General features: G+C 40.9%; 1 protein-coding gene across 13 annotated transcripts in view; it reads right to left on the bottom strand.

Moving 5' to 3' along the window:
* PRRC2C (proline rich coiled-coil 2C) overlaps positions 1-19398 on the bottom strand; it is a 94906-nt gene that overhangs the window by 27747 nt on the left and 47761 nt on the right. For all 13 annotated transcript variants that reach the window (XM_059412440.1, XM_059412443.1, XM_059412441.1 and 10 more), the window contains exons 13-20: positions 17314-17483; positions 16646-16892; positions 14232-14442; positions 10772-13021; positions 7713-7921; positions 3661-3815; positions 1868-2615; positions 1391-1476 (exon numbers count right to left, since the gene is read on the bottom strand). In XM_059412440.1, the coding sequence (XP_059268423.1) occupies positions 1391-1476; positions 1868-2615; positions 3661-3815; positions 7713-7921; positions 10772-13021; positions 14232-14442; positions 16646-16892; positions 17314-17483 (4076 nt within the window). The remainder of the gene's footprint in view (positions 1-1390; positions 1477-1867; positions 2616-3660; positions 3816-7712; positions 7922-10771; positions 13022-14231; positions 14443-16645; positions 16893-17313; positions 17484-19398) is intronic.

Here is a 19398-nt window from a genome sequence, read left to right as displayed (position 1 = left end):
GTTTATTATTTTTTTTTAAGATTTTATTTATTGGACAGAGATCACAAATAGGCAGAGAGGCAGGCCGAAAGAGAGAGGGGGAAGCAGGCTCCCTGCTGAGCAGAGAGCCCGATGTGGGGCTCGATCCCAGGACCCCAGGATCATGACCTGAGCTGAAGGCAGCAGCTTTAACCCACTGAGCCACCCAGGTGCCCCACACATACTATGTTTAATCGCTCAGTATTTGTCAGCTCTACCTTCAAGTCTCCTTATCACCTTTAATGCCATCTCCCTGGTCTAAGTTACCATCATTTGATTATTATGACACCATCCTACCTTCTACTCTTTGCCATCTATGGACTAGTCTTAACTCAGAATAAATCATCTGAGAAAAAGTCAGGTCCTGCTCTTCTTGTGCTCAACACTATCTACTGTGTTCCTACATCTCCCCAAGGCCCAGTGCGGTCTACGCTCCGTCATCCCTCCGGCTTCATCTGTTCTCTTTCCACCCCCCAACTTCACTACAGCCACACGAACCCCCTGATCTTCCCCGAACGCACCAGCCATGCCTCTCTCTTGGGGCTTCTGTATTTGTTAGTCTCTGAACCAAGAATTCACTTTTCCTAAGAAATTTCAGTAGCATGTTCTCTTATCAAACGTCACCTAAGGGGCACATCTTGGCCAACCTATTTTAAATTGTCTCCGGATCCCTTGAGAAACTTCTTAGGTACCTTCCCTACTTTGCTTTCCTCCTCAGCACTGACCCATTTAACAATAGATGGTATTTATTAGGGGCTCACCCCTCCCGCCCCATCTACAACGGAAGCCCCGACTGCAGAGCTTTTTGTCCATTTTTATCACACTTTCTCCCTGTTTTGTAAGCCCATGCGTTAGAAAACTGCCTGGTATATCACATGTGCTCAAAAATTTTTGTTCAATGAGTAAGTGAAAAACTGCTAACTTACCAACACTGCACATTTGAGAAATTACGTTGAACTTCCTGTACACTCTGCTTCTAAGTAATTATACTGCCTAATTATTCAGGCTAAAAACATGGTAGAAAAGTCAAAAAAGTAGTAACTACACTTACATTCTCTGTATCACAAGCATTTTTTTTTCACAAGCACTTTTATTGAGACTTGAATTAAAAAAATGTTAACCTTATTATGTCTAGAGGTGAAAAGCAGCCTCTAAAGGTAGAGCTCCAGCAGCAATAATATCACTTAGGAACTTGTTAGAAATGTACTCAGGCCTCAGTCAGACCTAATGAGACAGAAGCGCCGGGCAGGGTCTCAGCAATCTACTCTAACAAGCTGCTCAAGGTGACTGTGATGTACACTCAAGTGTGAGAAACTACGGAAGGAAACTGCTACGCTAACACTGCCAAGGCCATTGTGAAGTGCACTCCTACCTCTGACGGGGCAGCTGATCCAAACGACGTTAGGGGCTTATTCCACGCGCTCACTGACGGTGGCTGTGGTGGACTAATGGGACCCACTGGAAAGAAGAAATCATGGGAAACGCAACCATTAGAATTTAGAGGCTAATAATCCCTAATGTACTTTACCTTTTCCTTTAATGGCAGCTGGACAACAACAGAAAAAGATTTTCACAATACACTTAAGAGATAAATATAAGCTCCCCCAGCAAACAGTGTATGTTTTTAATCAACGCAAAATTGTGCCCATAAAATATGCCATTAAAAGTATACGACATCTGTTCTAGAAACAAAGGTTTTAAGTAAAGAAGAAAAAAATTACTATTACCACTTCTTCCTTAAAAAAGGAAGTGGCTAGGAAAAAAACATACTGAGTACACAAATAAAACTGGAAACAAACCCCAACATTCTCATGCCATACCCCAGCCTTCCCTTCTCTGGTGAACTCACGTTTCTTGGAGATGTCGTTCAGCACAGCCGGTGGGGCCACCTTGTTATCCCACAATTCAGCTGTCAGTGTGCCATGTGACTGCGAGGTCTGGATGGACTTTCCTGTGGCTACATAATCCGTGCCGTTGGGCGTCTGAGCTGAGGGTAGTCTAATCGAAGGTGGTGGCTGTTTTGAAGACTGGGTTGTAGTCTGTAGTGGGCTCTGGACTGGCTTATGAGTCTGTCCCTGAGTCTGGGCTGGTGCACCGGGGGCCGGGGCAGGGACTGGGACCAGGGCTGGGGCTGAAGCTGGGGCAGCGACTAGGGCAGGGGCTGGGGCTGGGGTCGGGGTTGCAACAGGGGCTGGGGCGGCTGGCGCGGGGGCTCCTGGGGCTGAGGCGGTGGGGGCAGGAGCTGAAGCGGACGCTGGAGCTAGGGCTGACGTGAGGATGGGGACAGAGGCTGGGGACGAAGCTGAGGTAAGGACGGGGCTTGGGGCTGGAGCTGAAGAAGAGACTGTGGCTGCAGCGGAGGTGGAGGGCGGAAGCGGGGTTGAGGCCGAGGTCGGGAGAGGAGCTGACGCCGAGGTGAGGACTGGGGCCGCGGCCGGGGCCGGGGCGGAGGCCGAGGCCAGGGCCGGGGCTGAGGCTGGAGCCGGGGCCGGGGCCGGGGCCTGCTGAGTTCCCGTAGCCTGCTTTTTGGCAAACCGTGGAGGAAGCTTCGAAGTCTGACTTCTTCCTTTCTCATTTGCATTCTTTTTGTTCCAGACCTTAAAAAATTGGTAGGAACCATTTTTGTCAATAATGTAACCGAAAGAACAGTTCATGAAGACTGTCGCTGACAAGATCTATTAGTTTAGCTCCTTTACTTTTCAAAATAGGCACTCAACAGAGCAAAAACGTCAAGGCTGCTAAGGAGACTTTAAATTGTGAAAACAAAGATGCTACGGGGAGAAAAAGACTAATATGTACTATACATTCTTCATAAATGGCTCCACAATCTCTCTTCCATAATTCTAAAATTTAAATACTGGAAGGAATTTCTCAAAGAATTCATTTGGCAGCAAAATCTGACCCAATCTGACAAAAAGCTACTTACCGACTTCACTCATGTTTACCACAGAAACATTCATCTGTGGGTGTTGCTGGGGTGTTATGCTATACAGGATTTATGCACTATTTTTACCTTCTAAAACAAATGAATAAACAAATGAATCAATGAATGCTAAAAATATCTAGTCCTAGGGTCTATATTTGATTGAGCTTAGAAGTATCACTCATATAAGATTTTTACAGTGTTTCTTTGTTTTTTTAGGCTTTTCATCCTTTAGAGCTTGTTATCACTATTACCTATGTATTTTACTTATTTTTATCCTGTGTCGGCATTTAGCAAAATGGGTGTTAGCGTTGATTTAAATGGAGTAACTAATATTGACTCATTCTGTGTGTTTAAATGAACTAATTTAGATTATAATCAAAATCTTTGTAGGTAAAGAATCTGCAATTTATTAGATCATGGCAGTTGTGCTCATTAGATTTCCAAGATAACTTAAAATTAACTAACTCTGATAAGATGACCAGAACTGAAAAATGAATTCCTGAATTAAAGTGATGATGTGAGCTATAGTGACTATATTCTATTTAAAATTTACCTCAATTCTGGGTAAAAAGCGTACCAAAGTTGTGAAAATAAAGTCATTCTGAACAGTTGAATAAATGTAACCTTGACATTATAGATGGAGAGAGACCGTAACTACTTGTTACTATATTCTGGGCAACCATGTAAATAACTAGTAACAAACTAAAACACTAAACCTGTATGATTTGTTCTTCCTTCTTTCGACGTTCTTCATCCTGCAAACGTTTTTGTTGTTTTTTGGAAACCACCTCAGTAAAACCGTCATCATTCAAATTTGACTGGGGGTCTTCAACTACTGTTACTTCAGGATGGTCATCGATTATAACAACACCTACGGGTATAGGAAAAGATTTAAAATGCTATGTATTTTTTCAATTGAAAAGATAAATAGAAATGTTTAGTTCAGTAGCAATTAAAAACAGAAAAAAAGACAAGACAAAAATCTAGTTCTTATAATTCACATTATAACCCAATTCACATAGCACACAATGGCCATTTACTAGTAAGATTTGAAAAGAATACACAGATATAGAAAAAGAGGCCCATAAACAAGCTTTAAAAAAGTTTTCTGACTTTCTGAAGTGCTTCGAATGGTATGTACCTTTCTTTCCTTCAGTAATACAGCAGTAAGGTCTTTTCTAAGTCGGTATCAAAAAACAAAACAAACACCACTTAGTATCATCCATCCTCTCTCAGTGGAATTGCTTAACCCCTGCTTTTCCAGCATCAGATCTGTAGTGTGCTATAAACATCTACACAGCACTTTACTTCATTCGCATCTACCATTCTAAGAGGTGGGTATTACTACTGTTTCACTTTTTTAAGGATGATATAAACTCTGGGAAGCCGATACACTAAAGGTGAGCTGGTGAATAACCAAGCTGGTCTTATGACTCTAAATAACTACTCTATGTAGACCACTTGTTTACAGTATATAGTTGTTAAAAATAAATGAAATATATGTGAAAGTTCTACATGAACATAACATGGCACAGATATACAAATGTCATAATAATCTAGCAGATGAGTAACTGAAGACATATCTTCAACTCACTGTCCAACTAACAATTATTCAGCCGATCTTCTTAAAATCATACAACCCAGGGACGCCTGGGTGGCTCAAGTGGGTTAAAGCCTCTGCCTTCACCTCGGGTCATGATCCCAGGATCCTGGGATCGAGCCCCGCATCAGGCTCTCTGCTCAGTGGGGAGCCTGCTTCCTCCTCTTCTCTCTCTCTGTCTCTCTGCCTACTTGTGATCTCTGTCAAATAAATAAATAAAAATCTTAAAAGAAAAAAATCATACAACCCAGTGAGTATAAGAAATCTAGATCCCTTAAATTTAGTATTTAAAAGCAAAACTATAATAGTCCAGGCAAGGAAACTTGTGGGTGTAAGTATGATGTTTCCAAAATAAATATAAGAAAAAGGTAAGGCAATTCAGATAAATTATTTCAATTTTGCAAATACTATACATCTTAACTGGGGAACATACAATAAAATTAGTTACTTGCTTGGGAATGGTACATACACATACAACTTAGGATGGTGATAACTTGTGAGGGATGGCCAAAGAGTATTATTACAGAGTAGTTCATAGGGAATCAACCTGAAAACAATTCTCTTTGAATAGCTAAAAATGTGCATTTATGCAAACAATGATGGGAAAACAAATAAAAAATATTAAAACTGGCTTCCATTCCTTTGGGAAAAAAAAAAAGACATTTGTTTATGAGAGAGAGAGAGAGAGAGAGAGAGAAAGGGTGCACACGGCACGTGCAAACAGAGAGGGAGAGAGACAAACAAGCAGATGTTGTGCTCAGTGCGGAGCTCCAGGAGGCCCAATTTCAGGACCCTGAGATCATGACCGGAGCCAAAATCAAGAGTTCATGCTCAACGGACTGAGCCACCCAGGCACCACTGGTTTCACTCTTTAAAAACCTGTTACTGTTATTTTGTGTTTTTTAAAAAAATACTTACTGATCTCTACACCCAATGTGGAGCGCAAACTGAAAACCCCAAGATCAAGGGTGGTACAAGCCACCAACTGAACCATGGCAGGCAACCATGATACTGCTTTTCTAACAAAAGTCACATTGGTTCTGATTTATCTAAGATACTTCTACATATGTCTTAAAGAGCAGTGCTCATTTTAGAGAAAGGTCGAATGTTTATTTCAATGGACGCCGTGTACTCCATTACTTCACAGCGGCAAAGAAACTGCTTGATATTTCTAAGTTCATGACAGTCTTCCACTCTGACTAAAAGGTGTGTATGTAAAAAAGCTTTTCTTCACAGCCATGCCATCACCCATTTTTCAATTTTCTTGCCAAAGAGCTTCTTTAGAATGTGTTGAAGTTAGTTTACCCAACTACATGTAACATTTACAGAAATCTGAAGGATATTTTCTGTTTGTTTTCAACACCCTGCTCTTGCCTGATGCTTTAGAACACTGTGGTCTAAAGAATGACTTAACGAGTTATTAGGAGAACCTAAACATGAGTAACTCTTAATATGTTTTAAAAATGTATAGTTTAGCTTCCACTGTCAACACAGAATTGTAATGTAGGTCTTACCTTTTTATGTCTTAATCCACTAATATAATACTTTGGCAATTTTCTACCCCAAAATTCTTTGGAAGAAGGAAAACTGGTCAAGTTATTTGGGAAGACAGTGTTTTGAGGACTTCTGTAATCTTCATTTGCCATTTTAGAAATGTGGAGTTTAAACTCTCCTTTCTCTATGGACCACCATAAATAAGGCTGGCATCCAAGCTTCCCATGGGTCTACTCTGTTCTCTGAATCAGGACTCTCCAATGTCAGCTCTGCCAGCACTGTGGTGCCCGCCCAGTGCACTCTCGGGTGCTCAGCGGCGTCCCTGACCTACCCCCACTGCTGGGTCAGCAGCCCCCAGCCCCACAGCTGGGACAATCAGAACTCCAAAGCTCCAGAGATGCCAAATGGCCCCTGGGGTACAAAAGCTCTTCTGCTGAGAACCACTGCTCTGCATAATCGAATTAAAAATTCTGAAATGGGGCAATTAAGCTAAGTTTCTTTCTTTCCCGTATGAATCCCAAAATGGTATTCTAGAACAATAGTTCTCAAACATTTGTGTGCATCGGAATTACTGGACGACTTCATTAAAACACAGACTGCTCCAAGGGTTTCTGATTCAGTAGGTCTGAGGTAGGGGCCAAGATTCTGAATTTCTTACAAATTTCTAGGTGATATTGATAGTCTGGGGACCACACGTTGAGAACGACTGGCCTAGAAATAATACTGCCAAGATCCTGAGCCCAAATCAAATTTTGTAGATTTAAATAACCATTAACTAGATGAAAACTCTCATCTTTATTTTTAATACTGGAATAGTAGTACCTAACCTAACTTTCCCATTAACACTTTTGTCTGGTCTTAGTGCATCTCAATTTTACACAGTATTTCCAGCTTAAGTCTATCTGAATGAATGGCAAACAGTGCATTTTTACATGTTTAAGTGCCTTCTCATAGATACTCCTTGTTAACTTCTACAACAAATGTTTTCTTGTTGCTTGTGTTAATCCTTTGCATTTCATATCCTGTTACTTTATGGCTACTGAAAGTACTTAACCAGACCAATGCTGCCTCCCATTCTAGTATGCTCTAGTACCTTATCTGAGATAGCAATTTTATCAAGGGCCTAAGTCAGTGAGGTTGACATTTCTTTCACGTAAGATAAAGCACATGCACAGATAGACTTAAGCATCCTCTTTAGTCGTCTATGTTTTCCTACACCTGGTTAATTTTCTCCTTTTTTATGAAGAAGAGTGAAACCCTGTAAATTATCTTTTTTTTTTTTTTAAGATTTTATTTATTTATTTGACAGAGAGAGATCACAAGTAGGCAGAGAGGCAGACAGAGAGAGAGGAGGAAGCAGGCTCCCCTCTGAGCAGAGAGCCCGATGCGGAACTCAATCCCAGGACCCTGAGATCACGACCTGAGCCTGAGCCGAAGGCAGTGGCTTAACCCACTGAGCCACCCAGGCGCCCCCCTGTAGATTATCTTTAATGAGAACTTTATCAAGCATTCAAGGCGGGGCTAAAAACTGGTGTCATTTTAGTTCACCATATCAGTTAGTGATTTCATAATCAGCCTCTATCTTGGCCTTGAAGGTCCAATTCTTTCTCTAATGACTTTATTATAGTATCAACTCAAATACAACAGATAATATATACATAACATAAGACATACTTGCGTAATTGTTGAGATCAAACTGTGACAGCGCATCTACTTTTTCTTTGGGTTTTTTAGGGCCTGATTTGGGGTCTTCTCTTTTTTTCCCTGTGGAATCTTTGGCGTTCTTTTGTCCTGTACCATTAGGTGTTCCTTCCTGATGGTGTGCAGAGCTGCCATTGACGGGATCGACAACAGCTGTGCCTGCAGACTGGTCATCAAATGGCCTGCAAAACAATAATCTGAGTTACTACTACCTCCACACAACCGAACAGAAGAAAAATGATCACTGGCAGTTTCTAGAGATTAACCTAAGAAGAAACAGCAGTACGCTAGAGCACTCTTAAATCTAAAACCAATAAGCTTTAGGGACTTTTGTAGAGTAAAACTTCACTAAAACTGAGCTTCCCAATAAGAGGTAGATTTTCTTTCCAGAATTCCATCTGTGTCCAACTTGTGCTTATCACAGAATAAATAAGCTAATCAACATGGCTTATTAGCAGAAAATTCCTGTGATCCAAACTAATCCAAAGTATTTGTTACTGAATCTTTTCCACACAGGGCAGCATATGAACAAATTTAAAAAGTGTTCTTTTTGCACTACATGGTTTTTTTTTTTTTTTAAAGTTCAATCAGATACATAAACGTTAAGCATACAAATTTTTTTTTGAAGATTTTATTTATTTGACAGAGAGAGAGAGGGATCACAAGGAGGCAGAGAGGCAGGCAGAGAGAGAGGGAGAAGCAGGCTCCCTGCGGAGCAGAGCACCTGACCTGGGGCTAGATTGCAAGACCCTGAGATCATGACCTAAGCTGAAGGCAGAGGCTTAACCCACTGAGCCTCCCAGGTGCCCCCCCCCCCAAAAAACACTTTAAATATGGAAATAATTCACTTCACAAACCCATAGTTTTTATTTCCTATCAAATTTTATTCTTGCATTTTATTAAATTTATGAAATTATATCATGGAAAATGCGTTTACAAATTCATTTTAATCTTAGCCAATAGCATCACTTGAGATAAAAGCTTAATTAAGTGCTTAACATAAGGCATGAACTCAAACATTTAAAGAATAAAATAATTTCTTCTAAATGGGACTCTTTCAAAAGATTTCAAAAGATTAATTACAATCAATAATTTGTATTTCTGCAGATTCAAAGTTATTACCTACATGACACAAAGTCTTGCTAAGTTGAGATCTACATTACATAAAAATCAGATCAAGATTTCCTTTGGGGGGGAAAAAAAGACTTCCTTTGAGTGTTACTACTCAAAACTCTAATATAGTCAATAACTACATTGTAACTACATATGCTATCCTAATTCTTTTGGCCTTTCAAAGAAAGGTTCTGGGGCGCCTGGGTGGCTCAGTGGGTTAAGCCTCTGCCTTCAGCTCAGGTCATGATCTCAGGGTCCTGGAACTGAACCTTGTGTTGGGCTCTCTGCTCGGCATGGAGCCTGCTTCCCCCTCTCTCTCTGCCTGCCTCTCTGCCTACTTGTGATCTCTCTCTGTCAAATAAATAAATAAAATCTTTTAAAAAAAAAATAATAAAGAGAGGTTCAAATTCTGTGTTAAGAAGGCACTCAGGAGGGACACCTGAGTGGCTCAGTCGATGAAGTGTCAAGTGCCTTCGGCTCAGGTCATGATCCAGGGTACTCCGGATCAAACCGCACATAGGGCCCCCTTGCTCAGTGGGGGGCCTGCTTCTCCCTCTGCCTGTGCTCTCTCTCTCTGACAAATAAATAAGTAAAATCTTTTAAAAAGGAAAAAAAAAAGGTACTCAGGAAACACAACTAGTCGCATTATTTCTCTAAACTTTTTCTAAGTTATCAGAAAGCAAAAATATTTCCGTTGATGGGTATAGTGACCTGAAATGCTAAGTATACTGCAACTAACCAATGGAGATTAATACATTACCTGAATAAATTATCAGCTCAGGCTGCAAACCTGGGAATTTGATCAAAACCCAGGGAATACCGTAGTAATAGCGGTTTACTATATACCACTTTAAGTTATGTAGTTCACAAACATCGTTATCTTTAATCTTCACTAGTTTTTAGAAATGCGATTAATTTCTCCCCATTTTACTAGTGAGGAACCAGAGTTTATACAGGCAGTAAGTTATCAGAACTTACATTAATAACTAGCCAATATATGAATGAAAGAATGAATGAACAGTAACTAGACACGCTGCTACTGTAATTTTTCCCAATATTAAAGAAATTAATAGTTTACCATAAGCGACATTTTAATATTTAAAAAAACAGACTAAGCTTTAGCACAGTTTCAGAAAATTGTTTAAAAATAAATCCAACAGTGGGGTGGGGGCGCCTGGGTGGCTCAGTGGGTTAAAGCCTCTGCCTTCGGCTCAGGTCATGATCCCAGGGTGCTGGGATCAAGCCCCACATTGGGCTCTCTGCTCAGCGGGGAGCCTGCTTCCTCCTCTCTCTCTTTCTCTTTCTCTCTGCCTACTTGTGATCTCTGTCAAATAAATAAAATCTTAAAAAAAATAAATCCAACGGTATTTATGTTACTCGTGGCCTTGGTGGCAGTTCTGGGCCTCTATCCAGCTGGATCATTTACTCTATCTCCAACTCAAGAGGAAGATATAATTTATTCTTAGGTTCCATATTCATTTCTAGCAACCAGTACAGAGTGACAAAGCACATGGTTAAAACGTACTCATTTAAGTCCCAGAAGACAGTTACGAGCCCCAGAGTTTTGTAAAGAGAAACTGAAAAAGGAGGGTTGCCCATTATTAGTAAGATGACTTACCCAAAAAAAAAAAAAAAAAAAAGAAAAATCTTACCAAAAGGAAGACACTGTACAGGTCCCTCCCTAGATGTATACATTCTCCCAAAGCTACAAATTCTTAAGATGACTCTTCTGGAAAAGGTAACTTAGAAGGCAAAGACTCCTGAAACCCATTAACCTCTCTCACTCAAGCACCATTACTTTGAGAACAGACAAGAAGTTTAGGGGAGTCCAATGTCTGGGGTCCTCCACACAGACTGGCTTCTTTGCCAGTTTAGCTTTCAGGTACCAATGCAATTAACAGCGAAAACAAAGTACTCACCCTCGCTTCCCATTTTTTGATGGTGGACCACTTCTCCGTTCATTTCTAGGACCTGAGAAATTCCTTCCGGATTTGGGTGGACCACTGTTGCCACGCCGATTCTGGCGATCTACACCAGGCCTCTGGCTAGAAAAACTTCTCTTCGCTATTTCCCTTTTTGGAGGTAAAACATTCTCTCCGGCCTTTGTAACTGCTTGTGCATTCAAATCCGCATTTTTTTTCTCATCTCTCTCACGCCTCTCATTGAAATCACTGCTTTCAGAAGCTGTTTCCCATTCTTCATTTGCCTGATCTGAAGAGTTCTGGTTAGACAAGTCTGGTGTCTTGTTCCCAGAAACATCCCCAGCAGGGTTAACTGGTTCTTGAACCACATTATTAACGGTGCTACTCGTGGGCACTGCTACCTCGTTGGTTTTGGAAGCAGCCTCTCTCTCTCTCAGACGTCTAAATCGAGGTGGCTTATCCTGCCTCGGAGGTCGGGTAGGACGCTGTCGTCGGGGTCTTTCTCTAGCTGGGTCAAATTTTCGTTCAAATTTTGGAGGCCGTTTATCTGCTGGTATAGGAATAAACTGCTCATGTCTTCTTGGTGGCTCTCCGTCATCTGGTTTAGGAGCTTCTGTCTGCCTTGGGTTCCACTGATTGTCCCTGTAAGCGGGTCTCCGTAAGGTGGAAGGGCGAGCCGGTCGGCCTCCAGGATCCCTTCCACCGCGTCTGAACGTTCCCCCTCTGCCTCGCCGTGTGGGCTCTCCTTTGGGAAGGAAGCCTGGTTTAGATTTATCATCATCCCTCACGTAAGGCTTTTCTAGAGGTCTGTTATCTACTCGGATGTGATTTTCAGGCTTGAAAGAAGACTGAGGCTTTATAGGCTTTTTGTTTTCAGACCGCTCCTCTCTTTTGGGAAGTTTACCTTTGCTTAAACTATCCTTATCGCTCGCACTTTCATGTATCTCACTGTCTGTGTCAGTCTCAGAACCCCGCTGTCGTCGTCTTTTAGGAACAACTTCAAAATCAGAGCTCTCACTTCGTGTTTCACTTTCTTCTCTCTGTCGAAGAGGTCCTGAGGGCACATGTTCTGGCCGTGGCTTACTGTCTCTATACTGAGGATAATCTCGAGCATGCCCTCTCCCACCCCGGCCACGCCCTCCGTAGGAACCTCTATAGCTTCGGCCTCTGGAATAGTATTCACCCCGGCCTCGACCTCTGTATCCTTGATCTGGAAACCAATCTCTATCTCTAGCTTCTTTCCAATAGGTCCGAGGGGGTAAAGTGGATTCTTTTTTAACTGCAGGTCTGGAATCCGGTCGGGGCCGCTCTAAAACAAGGTCTTTGCTACCAAGTTTCTCAGGCTGTTTTTCTTCTTTGACTGCTGGTGCGGGGACAGTTGGCTGGTTCACAGTTTTAGCCACAGGCTCTACCTCAACACTACTTACAGGTTCCGAGGGCTTCTCGGCATCTTGGGGTGGCTTTTGAACCACAGCTGAAGCTTCTGCTGAAGGTAATTTCTCCAGTTCTGGTTGAGGTGGTGGTGGAACCGACTGTGGCTGGGCTGGTGCTGCAGGCGGTGGCACTGGAGGAAGAGGATCTTTCTTTTCAGTCTTTTCAGGTTTCACAACTTTCTCGGTGACCTTTTCTCCCTTTTCCCCTTCCTTCTCCTTCCGCTGCTCTCGCTCCTCTTTCATATCCCTAAGGATGGGTTTTTTAATGGGACCCGATCTTCTCACAGGCCTATCGTTACCTTCTTCTCTTCTGTTGGAGCTTGGCCTTGGGCCCCAACGAGTTTCGGACTTAGATTTATATAGTTTTTCAGGTTTTGGTCCCTCTGAAGATCGTATAAAGCCATCCTTCTTTGGTTTTTCCTCTGTCCTTTCTGCTGGTTCCTTTGAATCAAGGCATCTGCTGGTTACTTTAGGAATGCTTGCAGATGGGTCATTTCTTTGCTCCTCTGATTTTGAGGTATGGTTAGATCCATGGGAAACACTTCTTTTCCGGGCAGGCAGGCTTTCTCCAGCCGAAATTCGCTCTTCTTGAGGAGTGCCTATAGTTTTTTGATCAGGTATATCAAAACAAGCAGACTGAGTGTTTGTGTCGGTATGACGAGGTCTAACGTCTTCCACAGATCTGCTTAAGAACTTTTGTGCTTCTGTCTCACTGGATTCTCTGACAAAGTCTGCTTTTGGATGAACCTCTAATTGACTATGTTCTACAGGATAAGCAGCAGTAACCTGTTCCTGATCCCGTGGGGCTTCAGACCTAAAAAAAAATGAGAATTCAGAAGCATAACTACCAAGACAAGCCCCTTCTCACAAGTATACAGCAAAATAATCCCTCTAATTACAAACCACAGATGTCTAATCATAAAAACAATTTAAAAAGGATCCTAATCTTTATGCCTCCTTAAAAAGTTTAGTGCAGCATTATTTGCAATGGCTAAGAGGTAGGAACAGCCCTCAGTGTCCACTGACAGATGAATGGAGTAAGAGAATGTGGTATGTACATATAATACAGTGTCCTTTAGACACTAAGAAGAAAATACTGTTGTATGCTACCAGATGGATGAGAACATTATGCTAAGAGAAACGAGTAAGCACAGGACAACACTGTAGGATTCCACTTACATGAGGTATATAACGTAATCAAACTCATCCAAGCATAAAGTGGAATGCTGATTGCCAGGGACTCGGAGGAACAAGGAAATTATCGGCTACTTAGTGGATATAAAGTTTCAGTCTTTCAAGATGAAAAAGTTCTAGAAATGTATTGTAAAAGCACCATGCTTATAGTTAACAATACTGTACTGAACACTCAAAATTTCATTGACGGTAGCTGCCACATTATATTGTTTCCCTACAATCACAAATGAACTTCATTCCTTAAGGAAAAAAAGCATGGAAGTTAGGCCATGCTGATGTGAATTTTTAATCCATCAAGACTAGTAATTCCCTTCTATAATCAAAGAATACACTAGAATAGATCTTTCTTCCCCAAAGAATCAGCATTACAAAATAGAGTCGATAAAAGGGAAGAAGTTCTAAGTTTATGGTTATAAGTTACTACAGATCACCAATTATCTGCTTCAAGTTATCTCTGTCAATTAGTATTTGTCTTTATCTTGGCATTAGAAGACTTCCACGAGGTACTGATAATCAAATGTCTACCATTTTTCATTAGTGGAAAACTGTATCAACACTTTAAGCTAGACTACATGTCAAATAGTAGAAACTTGCCAATTTTACATACAACAGGAATTTCAGTATTTAATTCAAGTGTACAGAACTAGGTGACAAAATGCTCTGATGCAGAAATGACGGAAAAAGCAAGCATGTCCAAAAATGAAATGACATAAACTAAAAGGGAGGTAATCAGATTTGTCACTCAGTCCTAAATCAAAATGATCTTCAGGGACACTACAGTTTTCATTTTACCACAATATTCAATTTGTATTAATAATTTTTATAATTACCTTGCATCCTCAGGTTCTTCTGTTGCCTTGGGAGTAGTGGCCTGCGGAGGCTCGGTATGAGGATAGGGATCCGACCCCCACATAACACGAGGTTCAGACAGGGAGACTGCGTGATCTCTTGCAGATCGTGCTATGTGCTCAAATGACTCCGAACTGTTTGCTGATCCTTCCATCTGTTCTCTTCTCATTAACGGCTTAGGAGGAATCATTCCTTTAAAAAAGTCGGAAAAAGTTGGGAAAAACAATCATTATACCCATACTACATAGTATATATTACTATACACATTATAGTACACAATAATATACTATATATACTATTACATATAGTATATACCAATATATTCTTACTATAAATACTAATTTAGAATTCTATATTGGAATTCTATACTTGAGCTAAAGAAATCCTTTCTGTCAAGTGAGGAACTCAAGAAACGATCAATGAAAATTATTCAAGTTTTTCTGTGAATGAAATTTTTACTGTTGCTATTAAACAGATTTAAGAGGGGGCACCTGGGTGGCTCAATCAGTTAGGGCTTTTGACTTTGGATCTCTGGTCATGATCCCAGATCAAGCCTTACATCAAGCTTCCTGCTCAGCAGGGAGCCTGCTTCTCTCCCTCTTCCCCCCACCCTCTCAAATAAATAGAATCTTAAAAAAAGGTTTAAGAACTGAGGAAACAAACAAAGCAAACCTTAACAGCAGCCTATTTTTACTTTAAAGGAAAAAATATATATATATAATGCCTATCAAATAACATGTATGATACCTCTGTGCATGTTAATAAAAACATAGTGATGATTATACCAGTAGTGACAGATTTCCAGAGAAAATATTTCTTACAGATAATTCCATGTAGTTTAGTTTAATTAGTTGATCAATGCTATTTATTCTGCCTCTTAAATTTGAAAATTGCAGTAGAAATTTTTGAAATTAAGACATGATTTTTTTTTTCAAAGATTTTATTTATTTGACAGACAGAGATCACAAGCAGACAGAGAGACAAGCAGAGAGGGGCAGGGGGAAGCAGGCTCCCCGCTGGGCAGGGAGCCCAATGCGGGGCTCGATCCCAAGACCCTGAGATCATGACCTGAGCTAAAGGCAGACACTTAACACACTGAGCCACCCAGGCATCCCAAGACATGGTTCTTGATCATATCTTAACACCCCCCAAATTTTCCTCTACAGCATTCTGCTCATGAATTCTCTGGATTCATCCTGACAGATTCCATGCAACACTACTGATCCACTTGTTTTCAGCTTCCCATGGGAAAACTCAAGTATTTGGCAGACAAAACTGAAAAGCTGGAATACAGAATACAGGGACAAAATTTAAATGTTTTAACACTTAAAAGAGTGAAAACAATTTAGCAAATGACAGAAAATATTTTCAGACTAAAAAAATTTTTAAATATTTACAAAACACAAAAGAACTAGTGTTTTGGTATTATCACATATATGATACAGTGTCTGGCACTTAACTACTCTGTGCTGAAAGTTACAGACTTTTTGATTAAAAATCTAGGCACCCTCGGAGCGCCTGGGTGGCTCAGCCAATTAAGTGTCTGACCCTTGATTTCAGCTCAGATCATGATTCCAGGATCTTGAGACTGAGCCCTGTATTAGGCCCCCTGCTCAGTGATAAGTCTGCTTCAGAGTCTCTCTGTCTTACCCTCTGTCCCTCCCCTAGCCTTTGTGTGCATTCTTGCTCTCAAAAAAGATAAATCTTTTAAATTAAAAAAAAAAATAAATCTAGGCAACCTGGGGTGCCTGGGTACATGTCTGACACTTGCTCTTGGCTCGGGTCGTGATCCTTCATGGTTGGGAGACTGAGCCCATGTCAGGCTCCGTCCTCATTGGGAAATCTGCTTCAGATGCTCTCTCCCTCTGCTTCTGCCTCTGCCCTTCCCACTCATGTGTGCTCACTCACTCTCTAAAATAAAATCTTTAAAAATAAAAAATCGGGCGCCTGGGTGGCTGGCTCAGTGGGTTAAAGCCTCTCCCTTCGGCTCAGGTCATGATCCCAGGGTCCTGGGATTGAGCCCCACATCAGGCTCGCTGCTCAGCGGGGAGCCTGCTTCCTCCTCTCTCTCTCTGCCTGCCTTTCTGCCCAGTTGTGTTCTCTATCAAATAAATAAACAAAATCTTAAAAGAAAAAAAAAAAGAAAAAATCTAGGGGCACCTGGGTGGCTCAGTCTGTTAAGCATCCAACTTCAGCTTTGGTCATGATCTTGGGGACATAGGATGGAGCCCTGAGTTGGGCTCCCTGCTGGGCAGGAGTCTGCTTGTCTTTCTCCCTCTACTCCTGCTCCCCACTTGTGCACATGCACTCTCTCTCAAATAAATAAATAAAATCTTAAAAAATACATCTAGGCACCCTACTTTAAGTTCTTCCTAGATCATCGACTTCCACTCACCGGGATGAATGGGCGGGATGTCCATGGCCGGTCTACCGGATATCATCCGAGGATCCATGTACGACTGCATCATGAGCCACCTGGGATCAAAACCCATAGAGGCCAGATGCTGAGGGTGAGGCTGCATGGGCTGGTAGAGAGGTCTGTGTGGCGGCGGAGGGACGGCGCCGCTGGACGGCTGGGAAGGCACGGGCTGCGGGAGCACACCCTGCTGCTGCTGCTGCCACTGCTGCTGCTTCATCTGCTCCTGAGAAGGCAGGATCCCACATCTTGAGACTGTAGCTCCACGGGATAAATCAACGGAATCAACCGTACCAGAAAGTAACAGGGAAAAGAACTCCACAGACAGTTTACAGCGAGAGATGGTAAGTCGAAAGAACACAAGATCGGGCATGACATTTTGGCCTTACGGACTGAATCACGCATTAATTATACTAGAGAATCATTCCCCAGAAAGGAGGATGGTGTTTATAAATGAGGCAGAGGAGAGAATACTGACACAGAAGTTTATGGTGAAATCCATTATCAACAACCTTCTATTAAAAAGGTAAAGAATTTTATGGAAAATTTTTGTGCTTTGTGTATTTTACGTTTCGTGTCAAACTACTTCTCAGACTACTGAGTAACCTTTTCAATCACACATACGTGATAAAATGTTTAACTGTTACCTGCTGCCGCTGAAATCGAGGTGGTAAAGACTTCTGAAACTGTTTAAAATAACCAGATAACACAGCAGGTCGAGGCTGAGAGCCCGATTCTGGCTCTGTTTCATGTGCCACTTGTGTGGTCTCTTTTTCACCGCGACTGCTATCTTGTCGAGTGAAAACTGCATCATCCTCTGTCCAAAAAAAGGGTGAAAAATAACGATATTCACCTATGACACTTACCAAATACAAGATGTGTGCACTGGCATAAAATTATTAGAGATTTTTAAAAAGGTTCATGAGGAAGAAAGCATCCTTAACGGCCAAAAAAAGCTGTTCTGTACTCTAATACTGGTAGCAATCAATGAGGTTAACAATGAAGTAACAAAACCTTAGATTTCCTCAAAGCCAGGTTCTTTAGAGATCACAGGTCCAAGTTACACCAAAAATTTGTATTTGATAATTTGTGATAGTAAAAAACATCAAATACTACCTATTTCCCATTGTTTCCATAGCTATTAATCCTGTCAGTATTTACCTGCGGTTCACGAGGACTTACGTGAAAACACTTATGGCCTAAATATAAAATGTAACACAACAGTTTGCTTTTTGAAGAAGAGATGATTATCTATAAAGAAACTAATGAATCGAAGTCTGACAATAGTGATCATGGCTATCTTCAAACAAATAAATTATCATTCTATGTAAAGAGTATCAAGAATGATACCAAAAAGAACCATATACATATTTATTTACTAACTAAATAACAATTTCTCATCCTAAAAAAAAGATATCCATTCTAGACAATGTCATTTGTCACAATTACAAAGCAAGCTTGTTATAAATCCTCTTCTCAGAAAACTAGGGATGAATTTTTTAATGAAGTTTATTGTGCCAATGTAAAAACCATGCTCTCAAGAATCACAAACCATATTTTCTTACTGGCATTACATTCAATATTAAGAATGTTGTAAAAAGAAAAATAAAGTATTAGAAAGAAAAGAGAGCCAGTAGGTCCAACACTTAAAAATCAAAAGTGCACATCATGCTGATGAACCCAGCAGAAGTTAAACTGCCATAAAAAATAGAGATGTGAATGAAAATAAAAGCACCATGAAATAATGATTAAAAAGAAAAGCATAAATAAATGGTGTAGACAGTCTCGTCTGACAGTTAAATTAATCACTGTATCACTGACAGAACAAGGACTAAAATGTGAATTTCCTTATTTTGAATCTATAGTCCTTTCTCATCATCTGTTAATGAGATTCCCTAAGGCTGACAGTAATCATCAATATTAAGCTAAGCCAATGGCTTTTGCTTCTTTTTAAAAGATAGTATTTATTTATTTGAGAGAGACAGACAGACAGACAGACAGACATAGCAAGAGAGAGAATACAAGCAGGGGGAGTGGGAGGGAGAGAAGCAGGTTTCCCAGTGGGCAGGAGGCCCAATGCGGGGCTCAATCCCAAGGACCCTGGGATCATGACCTGAGCCGAAGGCAGATGCTTAACAACTGAGCTACCCCATGTGCCCGCGGTTTTCACTTCTATGGTGAGAAATTTTACTTTGTTAGTATTATGAGCAACCTGTGCTTGTGATACATAACAAAAGCCCATTATCAATATCAAATTATTTCTACATACATTAATACAAAAATTTATTAAATCTGCCTTATCTCATTAAAAAAAGTTAAGGGGTGCCTGGGTGGCTCAGTGAGTTAGGCCTCTGCCTTCAGCTCAGGTCATGATCCCAGGGTCCTGGGATAAAACCCCACCATCTGGCTCTCTGCTCAGCGGGGAGCCTGCTTCCCCCACTCTCTCTGCCTGCCTCTCTGCTTACTTGTGATCTCTGTCAAATAAATAAGTTAAAAAAAAAAAGTTAAGGTAACATACTCAACTTTTTTTTTTTTTTTTTACAAAGAGCCAAGTCTGATGACTCTAAGTAAAAAATTAAAGGAAAATTGTGAGTAACTTTGTAATATAATTTCAAGCAGCATGATCTTGTAGAAAGACTGTAAGTTTTGAGATTTAAAAAAAAAGTTTTCATTATTTCTGTAACAGGAAACAGACTGAAACAGAACTACCTTTTTTCTTTTTTTTTTCTGAA

Source organism: Mustela nigripes, chromosome 10 (genome assembly GCF_022355385.1).
Source record: "Mustela nigripes isolate SB6536 chromosome 10, MUSNIG.SB6536, whole genome shotgun sequence".
Taxonomy (NCBI): Eukaryota; Metazoa; Chordata; class Mammalia; order Carnivora; family Mustelidae; genus Mustela; species Mustela nigripes.
Note: the sequence above shows the minus strand (reverse complement) of the source record. Positions and strands in the feature narration are given on the sequence as shown.